Raw genomic sequence first — 14,928 nt, forward strand, 5'->3', positions numbered from 1 at the left:
GGTCAGCTGCTCTGAGGGGACACAACATACCAGTAAATGATTCTCTTTTAAATGTGTCAGTCTTAATGTTTGAGCATGTACGATCATTCACCTGTGACTAGTAAGGTGAGGAGATTGTTGTGGGAGGAGCAGGGAGTGGCTGGGAGAGGCGCTGGATCTTTGTCATGAATTCTCTCATTTGTTTCATTCTTTGACACGTCCAGACTTGCTCCTCCTCGCCCTTCACTCTGCTGTTTTTCTAACTCTTGTCTGTTACTTCTGGAGTTTTAGCATTTAGATTTTTTGTACCCAATTTGGAATTTTTTGTACCCCTTTCAGTGTGTTATAAAAGGCAGACATTTGTGGAAAAAGACCACTGTGCTGTGTGCTTCTATTTACACAACATTTTTAATGATTGTCTAGTTGTTGTTTAGCATTACGATTATGATAGATGAACGTGCTTCTAATAAAAACTTCTAATAAAAACTCTGCCGTCCCTAATAAATTGGGACGGCAGAAATGCAGTGTGACAGGAAAGTTAACAATAAGTTTGCTCTTTCAATAAAAAAATAGAATTAAAAAAAAATCAGGTACAGGGCTTTAAAAAAAAAATCTACATACAGAGAAAGCAAATGATGTGAACTCTATTTTCCATTGACACTTTTTAAATTTCACTTTTTAAAAACCTATCCACAAGTAAAATCTACTTTTGTCAGGTCTATGGGCATATATGGCATATTTGGATGTTGTGTAATTTGTACTATAATAAACCCACTGAAAGAATATATTGTTGTTTGCAGAACACATCTGTAACATAATCGAACATGTCCAGGTGACTGTCTGTGTGTTGCCCACCTGCCTCTGTGCGAGAGTGTGATATATCGCACCTACATGAGATGTCACTGCGGTCTACCTCAAATTCTTGGTTTCTATGGAGACCTGTAAAATCGGTAAAGTAGTAGGTCACACAATATTTTCAGACCTGTGGAGGCAAATCCTTCATTCATCAGGAAACAGTAAGTGTCCCAGAAGGAGGCAGGCTTACAACTGCATTTATGAAATAAAAAATAGGAAAATGCAGCCTTCTTGAGGGAGAAGGGGTTTTTAACACACAAATATATTGTAAATAGACAGGCACATTATTTTATTTTATTTTGTTTTTGTTTTGCAATGCTATTTTTTTTTTTTCTCTGTAGTGTACAGATGTGTAGCATACCACAAGTGAGCCATACAGGTTTTGATAAAGGGGAAGAAGGAAATGTTAATATTGCTGTAAAGGCTTTAAGTTACATTTAGTGTACTAGGCTACTTGTAGGTAATTCTGGCCGTTAAGCCAAGAACATTTTCAAAGTCTAATAAGGCCAAAGAGAATGCTATCATGTCACAAGTTACATGAAGTTAAGTTAATCTGAAAGAATGCATGTGAGAGAGCCAGGAGTCGACCCAAGTACAATTTGAGTCACCAGATCGACAAAGGGAGGGTCTCCTTTTAAATGGCACTTAACAAGCTGGAAAACTTTCTTTTTTGACCTCCTGACACTTTCACTAGTGGAAAGCTTTCTTTTTTACACTTGGAAATATTCACAGTTGAAGGCATTGTCTGATCTTAAACTATTGAGGTGTTTAAGTGTTATATTTCTTAGTTTTGTATTTACCTGCAAGTTTAGCCCACTGTAATCCCTTGTTTTCTTATGGGCAAGGGAAAACCAGTTTTTCAGGTCAGCATACATTTGGACATATGAGATAAGACTGTGAAAAGAACTAGTTTCGTTGTATTTTTCACTTAGGATATCATGCTCTATGTTAGGTCACCTCTTGATGTTAGAAACACAAAAAGGCTTCTTCACTATGATACAATGAAATGCTGTAATTGTTCTAAACATGAACATATTCACGCTCATATGTTCACGCAAACTTCAATTGTTTTCTGTGAACTGCATTTGTATTTTCTGTGTTCCATCTCGTTTTGCCGGATACTTTTGTAAATCTTTACTGTGCTTTTGTGAGGTTCAGTGGGATTTTTACTGCAGAGTCCGTACAAGCCATGAAAGACCCAGGTTTTTTAAAAGTAAAAACAGCTAGCGTATGAGCTAGAAGACATGTGAGACTTACACATTTCTTCTTCTGAAACAATGAGGAGGAACCAAGAGCCCCCCACACCTGCAGCACAGTGGAGGCATTATGGGAAACAAAAAAGGGACAAGGCTTTGAAGATGGTGAAACACTGTTGTGGAGTGGAGGGAGCTGCGCAGGAGGAAGAGGAAGGAGGAGGTGGAGGAGCTGACCAGTGCGGGATGCTCTGAGGTAGAAACAAACCCAGGAAGCGGTGCACTGTTTCAGAGGAGCACTGAAGGCAACCAGCTGAATTTCTTCCGGGGCCTCTGGTTTCCCCAACCTCCAAAAACATGCTGGTCAGGTTGGCCCACAGTGGCGGCGTGCAGAGTGGCAGCGGCTCCGGACTAACTGAATGCTATTTTGTTGTGCAATTGTACATTGACAAATAAAGCACTAACTTACTTACTTTAGCATTTGAACCAGAGGCTAAAACATGTACAATATGTGGATCCTCCAGCCAGGTTACACTGACCATCAGCTTAGCTCCACGTCTGAACTGCCGTCGCCCACTGCTCCTTATGGGTAGCCCCATTGGCAGGATGGGTCAAATAGGACAAATTTCCCTACCGGGACAATAAAGTACACCTTAACCTTAGTAACTTGGCATATTTTTGTCACAAGGTCATTGTGTGATTGTGCCAGCAATAAGCAAAGAAAAATGGAGGCACAATCTGTAGGCTATACAGTAACTGCAGACTTGATTTTGTGCATGCATGTAGCGTTTTAAGGCACACCTGACTGTTGAGAGGACCCATCCCTCAGATTCTTCCAGATCATGTTTCAACCTCTGGGGTGGGCTGACTCTAAACGGCTCATTCAGGTGAAGAATGGACAAAAGCACTGGCCGTTCCCAGAGTAAAAAAAAAAGACACCAATTACATGTTATTGACTGTAATCAATATTCTCATCAGTTGCATTTATTTATTCTGTTGGGCGTAGTCAGACATTAGTCCCTTGTGGCATAGGCAAAGAAGCTATACTTTTGCATTTTATAAACAACTTGTTCAAAGATAGCATCTGTTCTGGAATGAAATCTTAAATGAATCGCTATGGACACTGGCCACCAGTCATGTGAGGCCATATAAGCATGAAATGTAACTCAACAGACTCTCGACATTTGAAGATAAGTTATGATTGCTAAGAGTAAATAAGTTTTTTCCACAGGACAAGGTACATATTTACTGAATTATTTGCAGGCACTGTACGCTTAAAAAGTATTAACGATGCAGATTTTTATTTCTATTTATTTAATAATTTGTGTGTCATTTAACACAGAAAAGAATATTAAGACATGCTTTCCTCTTTAGATCTGACTTGCTGTCTGCTGTAGCTTCAAAATGAGCAACATACGTCAACAAAAGCCACAGAGCTCAACAGCAGTGGCTGAGATTATGAAATGTTTTGGGGCTGGAGCTGAGTCTTGTGAAATGTGCATGTGCGTGTTTGTCGGGCCCAGAGGCTATGTGTTTCTACAGGCTGTAAAGACACGCCTCGCTCTGAGTACTGTGCACCACGCCCTCGGGCCTCAGGTGAAGGCTTTTTCTGAGTGGAGCTGCAGCTTTGAGAACAATCACGGGCTGGGACTGCGTGGGCAGGTCCAGGCACTTTCACTGTGCACCTCAGGCCACATCACTGAGCCTACGATCATGACTGACGCACTAGAACGAGCTCCAAGTCATTTGATATGAATGATAGCAGCACTTTATTTGCAGGGTGATTCAAGTTGAATCACAAATCTCTTATGAACACTTAGTCAAGAGTTTTAAAACTTCGTTTGGTCTAGAGCCCACTTGTAGTTTAGCCAAATAGAATTTAAGGTTCTCTTTGTCCTGGATAAATTACATTTATGTTCCTCATACACCTTCAGTCTGTGTACTTGCTTTTTTACTGTTTTTCTCAAATCTAGCATTATTGTCATCAAACTAATGTTTAACTTAAGCCGCATGACTCCGCATGTATTCACTGAGAGTGACCTTTAAAAGCCATGATTTTGTAGACTGATAAATGTCACTGATCATTGATAAATCTCATCCGACCTCTAAATCTTAATGCATCTTTAGTGTATCTTCTGGTTATTTGAACATCTAGATAGAATACACTTGTGAATTCTTAAAAGAATATGTAATTTTCCCTCTGAATGACTCATTAAAGCCAAACTACACTTGTAGAGTCTATTTATACGGCCTAAATGAGATAAGAGACCTGCACAGAGAGCACATTCTTGTATTGGCCTTTTCCTTGTGCGACCATTAATTGTGCCTTTTATACAGTAGTGGGACGTTCTCTTTCTCCCTCCCTGTGTGCAACAAAGCCAGTGTTGTGATGTGAGGACTGGCTCTGGGTCAGTCTCTGTTGGAATGTCTTAAGAGCCACTGGGTCCCTCTGAGTCTGTCATTCATCTTATAGGCCTAACTTCCAACTATATATGCTCAAGATAAAACACAAATGACCTTTTAGCTACATCTACTTCATGCACACCACACAGCTGTCTCAAATCCAAGCATTCATTCGATTAATCAATAAATACTTTTAAGTTTACACTGTAAACCTGACACCAAGTAGAGCAACGGGCTTCATCGGAAATGATGAAGTGATGATGCAATACAAAGATTTTATCTGCTGGCATTAACAGTGACATTCACCCACCCGTGGAGCCTATTGAGATAAAGCTTAACTGTATAACAGTGTAATAAGTAGCAGGAGCTGGTGGGAGGAGCAGCGACAACACACAGAGCAACACTCAGGCCCTCACCGTCAGTAACGCTTTGCTCTCCAGACCCAGGACACGCAGGGGCAGGGACAGTGCACATTCTCATGGAGGTCCGGATCACCTGCGCAGTGGGGCTCTGCTTTCTGCTGGCCTGCGACAGACTGTGGGCCTTTAACCTGGATACCGAAAATGTGCTGCGGAAAAGCGGGGAGCCGGATAGTCTTTTCGGCTTCGCCCTCGCCATGCATCGGCAACTGCAGCCGGTGGATCAAAGAATGTAAGTGCGCGCGTAATGCGTCAAGAACGTTTAATGTTTTGCCAGGGCGATATTGTATCTACATGTTGGTTGTTTTAAACCAAGTAGCCAATTTCTCAAGTATTTTTCTCTGTTTCAAGTCCTTGAGTAAAGTTGCCTATTTACAGCCTTTGAACCACTGCTGAAGGCGCAGGTAGTTAATTATTTTCCGGTAAAGTTTTGAGCATCCAGGTACAGGGCAGTTTGAACTTGAAGCGTCTTACAAAGTCACTGTTATTGGCTCTTGTTGCTTGTCCAATGTCTTACGGGTTAACTTGTCGGGTGAATTTAAAAGCTCTGCCTCTAGTCTCAAAACAATTCGATAACTTAGGCTACATGGACGTCTTAATGGGCACTCAATCTGACGCATTTGTCAGTGAATGAAACGCAAAGTGCTATCAAGTCAACAACTATTCTATATGTGGAAATTTATTAAACTAAATTGAAATAGTGGTATGTATATAGTTAAGCACAACAAGTAGGCTACGTTCTGTTTTTTATTTTTTAAAGACTTGGAGTAGTGGAGGAGTTTTGTAGTGTGTAGATCTAGCTACTTTAACAGATTTGGGATAAAGTGTTGAATCATTGAAATGGACCATGGACCAAATTCAATAGTATTATACATTTTTCCTAATGTACTGTCAGATACACTGTACATGTTAGGACAAGAAGCCATGGTGATGGTTTTACACCTTATGATGCACAAGCAGAAGCAAAGTAGCCCTGCTTTAAGTTTGTGCGCCGTCTGAACCATGCTGTTACTATATAGTTGATTGCATGGCTTCAGTCATTTGGAGTGTCAGCTTATGCATAACCCGAGGCTTCAGTAAATTTCTTTGACTTCCACAGAGACTCATCATCACACTATGTTCCTGACATGTGTATTCTTGTGTATGGATCCTAGCTGTTGGGTGTGCACAGAGTGAGTCACCGAGGTTTGCCAGTGGTGCCTGCCAACTTTGATTCTGACTCTGAGCTGCCTCTGCTTTTAGCCTGCGGCACTGTTTGCTACAAGAGGTGATAGTGGGAGCTTGTTTTTTGTGGTCCTGAGGGCAGTGGAATTCAATTTGTTTTTATGTATCACATAAATACATAAAAAATAACGTTAGGTTTTAATCCATAATATGAAGATGAAAAAGGCATGTGTGACATCAATATAGAAATAGTGTAAATACTATAAACTTGAAAGAACTTCTATCTGATATTTCAACACACATTTTAATCGGTTTTATGTCTGGTATAATTCCAGTCAGACTCTGAGGGTTCAAGACATAACTGCAGATGGAGCTCATGATGACAGTTTTGGAAAGCTTTGGAGAACCCTCTTACAATGCTCTGCCTTTGGTGGTGGATAAGTACTACATTTATGATCATTGTCATTTGAGTAAGCACACAACTGACACAATTTGCCCAACCTTTATTTATAGTGCACTTTAAAAACAACCGTTGACCAAAGTGTAGAACACAACAGCAAAAGGTATCAATGAAAATAGTTGTACAAAGGTAAGAAAAAAAGAAAAAAAAAGACACACAGGCAAAAAAAAATTCCTGACGAATTTTAAAACTACAGTAAAAACAAAACATTTTAAGGAACGGACTGAAAATGTGTGCACATTCTAGTATTTGTTCACTTCTGATGTCTCAAACATGATAAATAACATGCTTTCATTAGACCAGTCAAACCTTTCACATCAAGTACAATCTCATAAAATATTTTACCTTTCAAGTACCACCACAACGGGGGAAAAAAGCATACCAGTAAGTCAATTGATCTCCATAAGGACTAATGAATTCTAAAATTGCAGATTTGATCTCTTAACTCCCACTGGAACGAGCACATTTTCTCCAGTTTGACATAATCCAAATCTAAAAGCTTCTTGAAAAACGCATCAAAATAGAGAAGAAAACACGGCGGATAAGCAAGAATGACATTATAAAAAAGCAACAAAAAACAGACTCAAAACAAAAAAGAGACAAAAACGCTTCAAAAAAGCGATGAAAAAGTTTAGATCAGTTTCGTAGGTCTTAGCTTTCAAATGAGGAGGTACACTGCCCTATAGGCTGTAAGCTTCAGTCGAGAAAGTTTTCGTTTTGAGTAAAGCCGAACTGGAGAAAATATGCTCGGTTAAGACGGGGGTAGCAGAATCAGAATCAGAATCAGAATAGTTTTTATTGCCATTGTTTGTAAACAGATTCACAAACTAGGAATTAAGAAGTCCAAGAACCACCAATGGTACATGTACTACAGTCTGAGAACCATTGCATTCCAGACTCAGACAAGTGACACAGTGACACCGTATCTACAGTGCTGTAAGTCCACATGCACACAGTAGTGCTGCCGCTTCCTGCAGACTAAGTCCTGCCTAGCCTGGTGGCACATGATAAAACAAACAGCTGGCTCACTGTCCCTGTGCCAAAGGAGAGAGTTGCTGACGGTGCACCAGCCGCCGAGTAATGTTACTTCAACAAGTACGTTTATCGATGGGTTACAGTTCAAAACTCTTATTGCAAATGACACACCACAACTGTTAAATGGATGCATGTGTGATATTTTGTTGTTTTGGATCAAACTGTTTTGGGGTTTAAATTTCAAAGCACTGAGAAGCCAAAGCCATCTGTGGTTTTTTCACAAAGCAGTTTTCTCTATTGCACAAAGCTACAGATGCGTTCATCTCCGCGGCTTGACTAATCGCAGTACAATGACATTTTGAAGATTCATAACTCAAAATGCATTTCAATGACACTCCCACAGGCGTACCATCAGCTGTACAGAACGCTTCATTTGTCTCATTTGGCTTTGCTTAATGTAATTTCATTCAGACTTGTGTGTCACCACATGCGCTGAAGAAAATATTTTGTGTTGACATCAGTTTTACAGTGTGAGAACGATGACATTCCTGATTTATGGCGTAGTAAACCCTGGGAACTGGATGCCTATGGAGATATGAAGATGGGTGTGGCCTTTAACCTTGTAGTCGTCCACAAAGGCCGTCTGTGTGTGGACAAAGATAGAAATCCTGGTCCAGTGAAGCAGAGCATTCAGTTGAAAGAGGGGCCTTTTGACTTTAATGCTCAGTGTGGACATGGAACATGGGTTTTGGAGGCATCTGTCCATGTGTGAATAGTAATGCTCTGTGGAAACTGTAGCTCACGTTGCGTCTTTCACAATGTGTTGTGGAAGCAAGTCATTTTACAATTAAACAAACAAAGATGATGTTATTTTTCATTTTCTTACATAGCCAGTTGAGATGTACAGCTGGTCTGTCAGAGAGGCCTATTAAAGAACGTAGGTAACGCTTTTAACATAATATAGACATTGAGGTTGATGGGGCATGGTTTGAGCTGAGGCATTCTTCACATGTCGTCAATGTTTGGATTTGTTTGTTGTGGTCATTGTTGTCTACTACTATTTTCTACTACTACTATTTTTATTGTAATACAGAAATATTCAAATGCAGCCCCGAAGCCTACAATCAAAACATTAAGATAGAGAGAGTTGATATATGATATATGGTATATATATATAATTGTGTGTTTCATTCTTGAAGTCATGAAGATCAGACAAATAGGGCACAGAATTGATTTTTATGTATACCAAGTAATAATTCCGCAATATCATATTGACATAATCAAGCAGTCCAAAAATACACAGTAAAATCAAGAAATGTTGGTTCTTGCATTGTTTTTAGCTTTTCAAAAGTATTTTTTCCCCCCCGTGGCACACTTGTCTAACCTTGCTGCTGTGGTTCTCCTGCAGGCTCTTGGTTGGGGCCCCCAGAGCAAAGGCCCTGAGCGGTCAGAAGTCTAAGGTGACTGGAGGACTGTACAGCTGTGACATGACCTCCACATCGTCCTCCTGCAACAGGGTCATATTTGATAATGAAGGTCAGATGCCGCATTAGACTTATTCATTTGAGCGGGAATTGTTTGCATAATACTCATACTTTTATGGACCAATTTTACAACAGAGGATTTGAGTAGTGAAAGCAAAGAAAACCAATGGATGGGAGTGTCGGTTAGCAGTCAGGGACCAGGAGGAAAGATTGTGGTATGTATATATGTGTTGGATAGCTAATATACGTCAATCATAATAATTATATAACCAGATTGAAGAATCATTTGATATCAACCCACTGCTGCCTTCCTGATCCTTTGTTGGTTATCTTGGCAGACATGTGCACACCGATATCAGTTTAGAGCTGCAGTGAACAGGCCAGGAGAGTCTCGTGACATCACGGGCCGCTGCTACATGCTCAATCAGGACCTGAGCATCAACGAGGAGGACGACCCTGGGAGCTGGCACTTCTGTAAGAGCCGCCTCAGAGGACACGAGATGTTCGGCACCTGTCAGCAGGGCATGGCTGCCATCTTTGATAATAACTTTCGCTATGTTATTTTCGGGGCTCCTGGAGCATATAACTGGAAAGGTGTGTATGCATTGTGTGGCCTCTTAAACTGCTGTTAAGAAACAGTCCTCAAACCATTTCATTTTCCATTCTAGGCATAGTTCGATTAGAACAAAGAAATGAAAGCTTAATTGAGATGGGTATTTTTGAAGATGGTCCTTATGAGCTTGGAGATGAAAATGAGAAAAAATCAGACCTCATTCCTGCTCCTGCCAACAGCTACTTGGGTAAAATACAGCATTTACTTCTTGTGTTTCATGTGCAACTTTATATTTATTTAGTGATCTTCTTTCCCCTTTCAGGCTTCTCTCTGGATTCAGGAATGAATCTGATAGACAAGAACCAGCTGATTGTAGTGACCGGAGCTCCCAGAGCCTACCATAGCGGAGCGGTGATGCTGCTAAAGACAGGGGGCATGACCACCAGGCTCGTTGAGATAGTGTACACCCTGAGGGGGGAGGGCTTGGCCTCATCATTTGGCTATGATGTCACTGTCCTTGATCTCAATGGAGATGGGTTTGTGATAAAGAGATCTTACAACATGTGCTGTGTTTCAAATGCTAGTTCTAATAAAGCATTACTTTCTTAGTTGGGAGGATATTGTAGTTGGAGCCCCTCAATATTTTGAGAAGGATGGGGAAATTGGAGGAGCTGTCTATGTATACATTAACAAGGCTGGAAAATGGAACAAAGCCAAACCCACAAGAATCGATGGACCTCAGGATTCAATGTTTGGCCTTGCTGTTGCAAACCTTGGTGACATTAATCAAGATGGTTTTCAAGGTGAGATATCAAAACCTGGTAACCAACCAATTCCTTGATACTCTTAACTTCATCTCTTTAATAATAGATTTTGCTGTTGGAGCTCCCAATCATAACGATGGTAGTGGAAGTGTTTACATATACCATGGATCTACCACAGGCCTAAAGTCCGTAAAAGCAGCTCAGGTAGATCTTTATTCTGGTAGAATGTAATAACTTATGAATTATTAACTATAATTTCTAATGATTACCCACATGAGTACACATACTGTAGCACTGATAGTGTTTCTCGTCACTAGATTCTGTCAGGGGAGCCTCTGGGGATGAAAATGTTTGGGTATTCTTTGGCTGGAAACATGGATCTAGACAAGAATTCGTACCCTGACCTTGCTGTGGGCTCCCTGTCTGATGCTGTATTCGTGTACAGGTGAGTAAAATACTCAATTATTACACTGCTTTTTTAAATGTCTGTTAACATTCATATTGTATGTTGTATCAGGGCAAGACCAGTTATCAGCATTGACAAGAAAATTACATTTTCACCTAAAGAAATTGATCTGACCAAGAAGAATTGTGGTGACAAATTTTGGTGAGTCTTCAATTTAAGAACATGACATTACAAATTAAAAGCTCTTTCTTTCAACCATTTCTTTGGGTTTTGATCATTTGTACTTGAAAAATAAGGACAGCAAGTTTTGGATCTGAACCACTAAAAGTTCATTGATTCATTCAATTGTAATTTTTTATTCACAAATTACATGTTTATTTTCAGCCTTAATGTTGAGGCTTGCTTCACATTTACGGCCAACCCTCCCAGTTACTCTCCCAGCCTGAGTAAGCATTTCCACACTACTCTTATGCAAACTGTTATGTGGAACCATAAATGCTTAAAGAATCTTTATTGTACTGTTCAATGGTTTGTGTCTTTAGCGGTCAGTTACTCCATGGAGGCTGATGCTGACCACCGGAATAACCGCCTGGCCCCGAGGGTCACTTTCCCTGATAACAGCTTTGAATCCAAAGGCACCATGACCTTGGACGGTAAAGGGAAGAAAAAGTGTCTAAAACGTCAGCTTGTCATGCAGGTAGTCCCTTCCTTTCCATCTGGTGCATGTGCAACATTAATGTTCTTATTTGTACAAAAGCTAATGTTTTAGTTTTGTATCTTGTAGGACAATATTCGAGACAAGCTGAACGGTATCCCTTTTGATGTTTCTGTTGAAATCGAAGATGCTAAACGTAAACGCAGACAGAGCACAGGACCACCAGCACCTGTCCTTAATGCGGATGAACTAAGTACAACTCGCTCTACGGTAACATAAAAACTGTAGTCTATAGACTTAATCATTTCTTTAGAAGCAACAATACAATGCAAGCGTATTGTTTTTCTGTTATGATATAGGTGCATTTTCTGAAAGAAGGATGTGGCAAAGACAATGTGTGTGAGAGCAACTTAGATGTCAAATATAGATTTGGTAGCAGAACAATTGATCAAGAAACCTTTACTCCATTCAACAGGTAAGCAATAACACAACATGGCCACAGATAGATGATGGTTAATAGCACCAATCATTGCATATTTGGGATATTCTGCGTTAGGGTTACAATTTGTATAAAAAATACTAACTCAAATTCAAATTTAACAATTTGAGAAGGGATATGCCTGGCCTATAACTTAATGATTTCCACACTTCAGTCATGATATATCATGTTTGTTAAAGTGAGGGTGATGTGCAAGTGATCCCAATGAGTGACCAGAAGGAGATTGCTTTAGAAGTGACCGTCTCCAATAAGGATGGAGATGATGCTTATGAAGCCACTTTGAATGCCACTTTACCACCAACTCTTGTTTACTCAACCTACCGCCCTTCACTTGATGTAAGGCTCATATGCTGTAAATGTTTACATTTGCATTGAAATGTGGCCGTCTAACAGTTTTTCAAATTACTTGTTAGCAACCTGTGACATGCACAGCCAATAAAGAAGGAACTGAAGCTAGGTGCGATCTTGGAAATCCTTTAAAAGGAAACACAGAGGTAAAAAAAGAAAAGAAAAACAAAACATTGACATTGCATTTTTATTTTTATGTTATTTATGTTCTGATATCTAACTGATCAAACAGACAACTTTCTACATCATCCTGGGAACAGCAGGAATCTCTCTTAACACAACTGAAGTGGAAATAACACTTCTTCCTCAAACGTAAGAAAAAAACAAAATAAAATAAAAACGCTCATGTTCATGATCCAAGTTATAATTTTTGAATACTGTTTTTTTTTTTCTAAAAGAACAAGTGGTCAGGCAATTGTCCCTGTAAAAGCCAAGGCAAAGGTGGCCCTCCTACTGCAGCTGTCTGTATCAGGGTAAGAGGCATGCAATTATAAAATACTCACAAACTCTGTTGTCACACAAAACCTCTTCTATTCTAGTCTGGCCAAACCATCCCAGGTCTACTTCACCGGAAAGGTCAAAGGTGAAAGTGCTATGAAGTCAGAAAGTGACATTGGCAGCCCGATTGCTCATCAGTTCAGAGTAAGCCCTACAGTAATGTCCAGCGTATCCTTTTTTTACAGCTGGGATCTGATTGGTTCTGTTGTACATTTCAGATTATAAATCTTGGGAAGCAACTGACAGACTTTGGCACTGCGCATCTGGAAATTGACTGGCCGAAGGAAACAGACGATCAAAAATGGCTTCTATATTTGGTGAAAATAGGCGCCACAGGATTGGACAACCTCGAGTGCTCTCCAAAGCATTTGATCAACCACCTGCACGTGGTCAGTGGAAACCTCTTTGGAAAATGACTTTATTTTTCAACTGTACAATATATAAAACAAAGTGTTTTTTTCACATCAGGAACCAAGTAAGAGCAGAAGCAGAAGAGCAGTGACTAATGAAAAGGAGGCCACACTTGCTCGATTGAGTGATAAGAAATACAAAACTCTGGTAAATGAATCTTGATCATTTGTGTGTTTTTGTCCATGTGCTGGAAATGGACTAAATTGTGTGTGTTTCCAGTCCTGTGGCAATGGGGCAAAATGTGTGAAGATCAAGTGCCCCCTGCGGGGCCTTGACAGTAATGCAGTCATCACCCTGAGCTCTCGCCTCTGGAACAGCACTTTCATAGAGGTAAAGTTGTGAGATTTAGACGTCATATTTGACAAAAATGTTTGTGGGGGTTAAGTTTTATTTTTCTACTCAGGATTATTCTGACCTACATCATGTGGAAGTGAAAGTGAAGGCCTCTCTGAGCATTTCCAGCACATTAAAGAACACTAAGCTCCAGAAGGCGGATACAGAGGTGAATGAACCAACAAACAATTTTCTTTAAAAATAAAAAGACACTAACTGTGCCTGTCCCCAGGTGAGTGTGACGGTGTTCCCAGAGCGGCGGTCGGCCCGGTATGGAGGAGTGCCCTGGTGGATCATTTTGCTGTCTGTACTATTCGGGCTGCTTTTGTTGGCCCTGTTGGCTTTTCTTCTTTGGAAGGTAGGGCCAGAAAACAGTCTAGAACATACATACAGCTAAAGTCGGTGAAATTACAGCATATAAACATAACAATATTCCTCTCCTCAGTGTGGAGTCTTTGACAAAAAGAATAAGGAGGATCCTTCAGAAAAAGAGAGACTGACAAATGCGTAAAAGAAAAGGGTAAAATTACCCAGCTTGCAATGAATAAAAATTAAAAACACCGTAACTCTTTCTTGCCATTTGGCTGAAAAAGCCATTGCTTTTTGGGGATAAAGAGCCAATGTTTCATTACTCATTTATTTTCTCTAATGAATGCTGAATGTTTTTCACACATAGATTAAAACGTGTGAATGACTAGAGCTTATTGCATGGCTAAGGGGGTGATGGCTGATAAACATGGTGTATTGTTTTCTGCTGCAAACTTCTGGTTTTGCTGCCATTATGTTTAATTCCATGCACGGGTCTGATGGTTCTTCTTTCTGTATTGGATTGATCCGCTGACATTTTGACTCCAGCCTTTCATAACACCTCTAAACATAAAGCCACTATATAACATTAATATTGTATCGCTTTTCTTTTCCAGTGTGGCTTTTTCGAGCGGGCCAAACATGAAGACAAAATTCCCAGTTACAGTGCAGTCCGGATCAGACGGGAGGAAAGGGACATAAACAGTCAACAGGGAACGTGGGAAACCGTGGAAAAGAAGCCCTGGATGACAACTTGGAATGACAGTATTCCTAAAAACCAATGAGTTGCACATGGATCAAATTGAATACATTTTTACATCTCTGCTTTTGCACATATTTGTAAACACATGAACTGTATTTTCCAACATTGTAGGACTGAACCACACGATCAAGCATTAAGTCTGTAATTCAGTGGAAGGGACCTGTGTTGTAAGATAAGATTAACCAGCACAAGATTTTTTTGTATTATTGGTACCTTCAGTGTTGACCGGGAGGGTGGGTTTTGTACCTTGTATTTATTTTTAGGGGCACTTTGTTACTTCTCAACAGGGCAATCGGTGGCAAAGCAAGTACATACACCTTATACATTTAAAATAGTCTATCAAACTTCCAAAAACATGTCATAACTGCAATATGTCCTTCATTTCAAGAGAACAAAATGTGTCACCAAATATTGCAGCTGTAAATAATGTAATGTTTTGGAATAAAAAAAGTATGTGTTG

General features: G+C 40.0%; 1 protein-coding gene across 2 annotated transcripts; it reads left to right on the plus strand.

Moving 5' to 3' along the window:
- Window positions 1–4,839: 4,839 nt before the first annotated feature.
- On the plus strand, window positions 4,840–14,777 carry itga6b (integrin, alpha 6b). 2 transcript variants are annotated; one of them, XM_079568900.1, is made up of 26 exons: window positions 4,840–5,081; window positions 8,857–8,984; window positions 9,068–9,147; window positions 9,271–9,526; window positions 9,601–9,732; window positions 9,808–10,021; window positions 10,095–10,288; window positions 10,356–10,453; window positions 10,567–10,694; window positions 10,767–10,856; window positions 11,040–11,101; window positions 11,198–11,352; window positions 11,440–11,580; window positions 11,670–11,785; window positions 11,989–12,145; window positions 12,223–12,303; window positions 12,390–12,469; window positions 12,556–12,630; window positions 12,697–12,799; window positions 12,874–13,044; window positions 13,124–13,213; window positions 13,286–13,396; window positions 13,470–13,568; window positions 13,632–13,757; window positions 13,845–13,919; window positions 14,323–14,459. In XM_079568900.1, exons 1-25 carry the CDS (start codon window positions 4,909–4,911, stop codon window positions 13,908–13,910), a joined length of 3,126 nt encoding a protein of 1,041 aa, XP_079425026.1. In that variant the 5' UTR covers window positions 4,840–4,908; the 3' UTR covers window positions 13,911–13,919; window positions 14,323–14,459. The 2 variants fall into 2 exon arrangements, with proteins under 2 accessions (XP_079425026.1, XP_079425025.1); XM_079568899.1 differs by lacking the exon at window positions 13,845–13,919 and having other exon boundaries at window positions 14,323–14,777.
- Window positions 14,778–14,928: the final 151 nt, after the last annotated feature.

Source organism: Gobius niger (genome assembly GCF_951799975.1).
Source record: "Gobius niger genome assembly, chromosome: 13".
Taxonomy (NCBI): Eukaryota; Metazoa; Chordata; class Actinopteri; order Gobiiformes; family Gobiidae; genus Gobius; species Gobius niger.

Bases quoted from the DNA above. Each gene is read 5' to 3' on its own strand.
- itga6b (XM_079568899.1), top strand. From the start codon at position 4,909: ATGGAGGTCCGGATCACCTGCGCAGTGGGGCTCTGCTTTCTGCTGGCC. The intron at 9,527-9,600 runs GTGTGTATGCAT...TTTCCATTCTAG, and splicing joins TGGAGCATATAACTGGAAAG to GCATAGTTCGATTAGAACAA. The intron at 11,353-11,439 runs GTAGTCCCTTCC...TGTATCTTGTAG, and splicing joins AACGTCAGCTTGTCATGCAG to GACAATATTCGAGACAAGCT.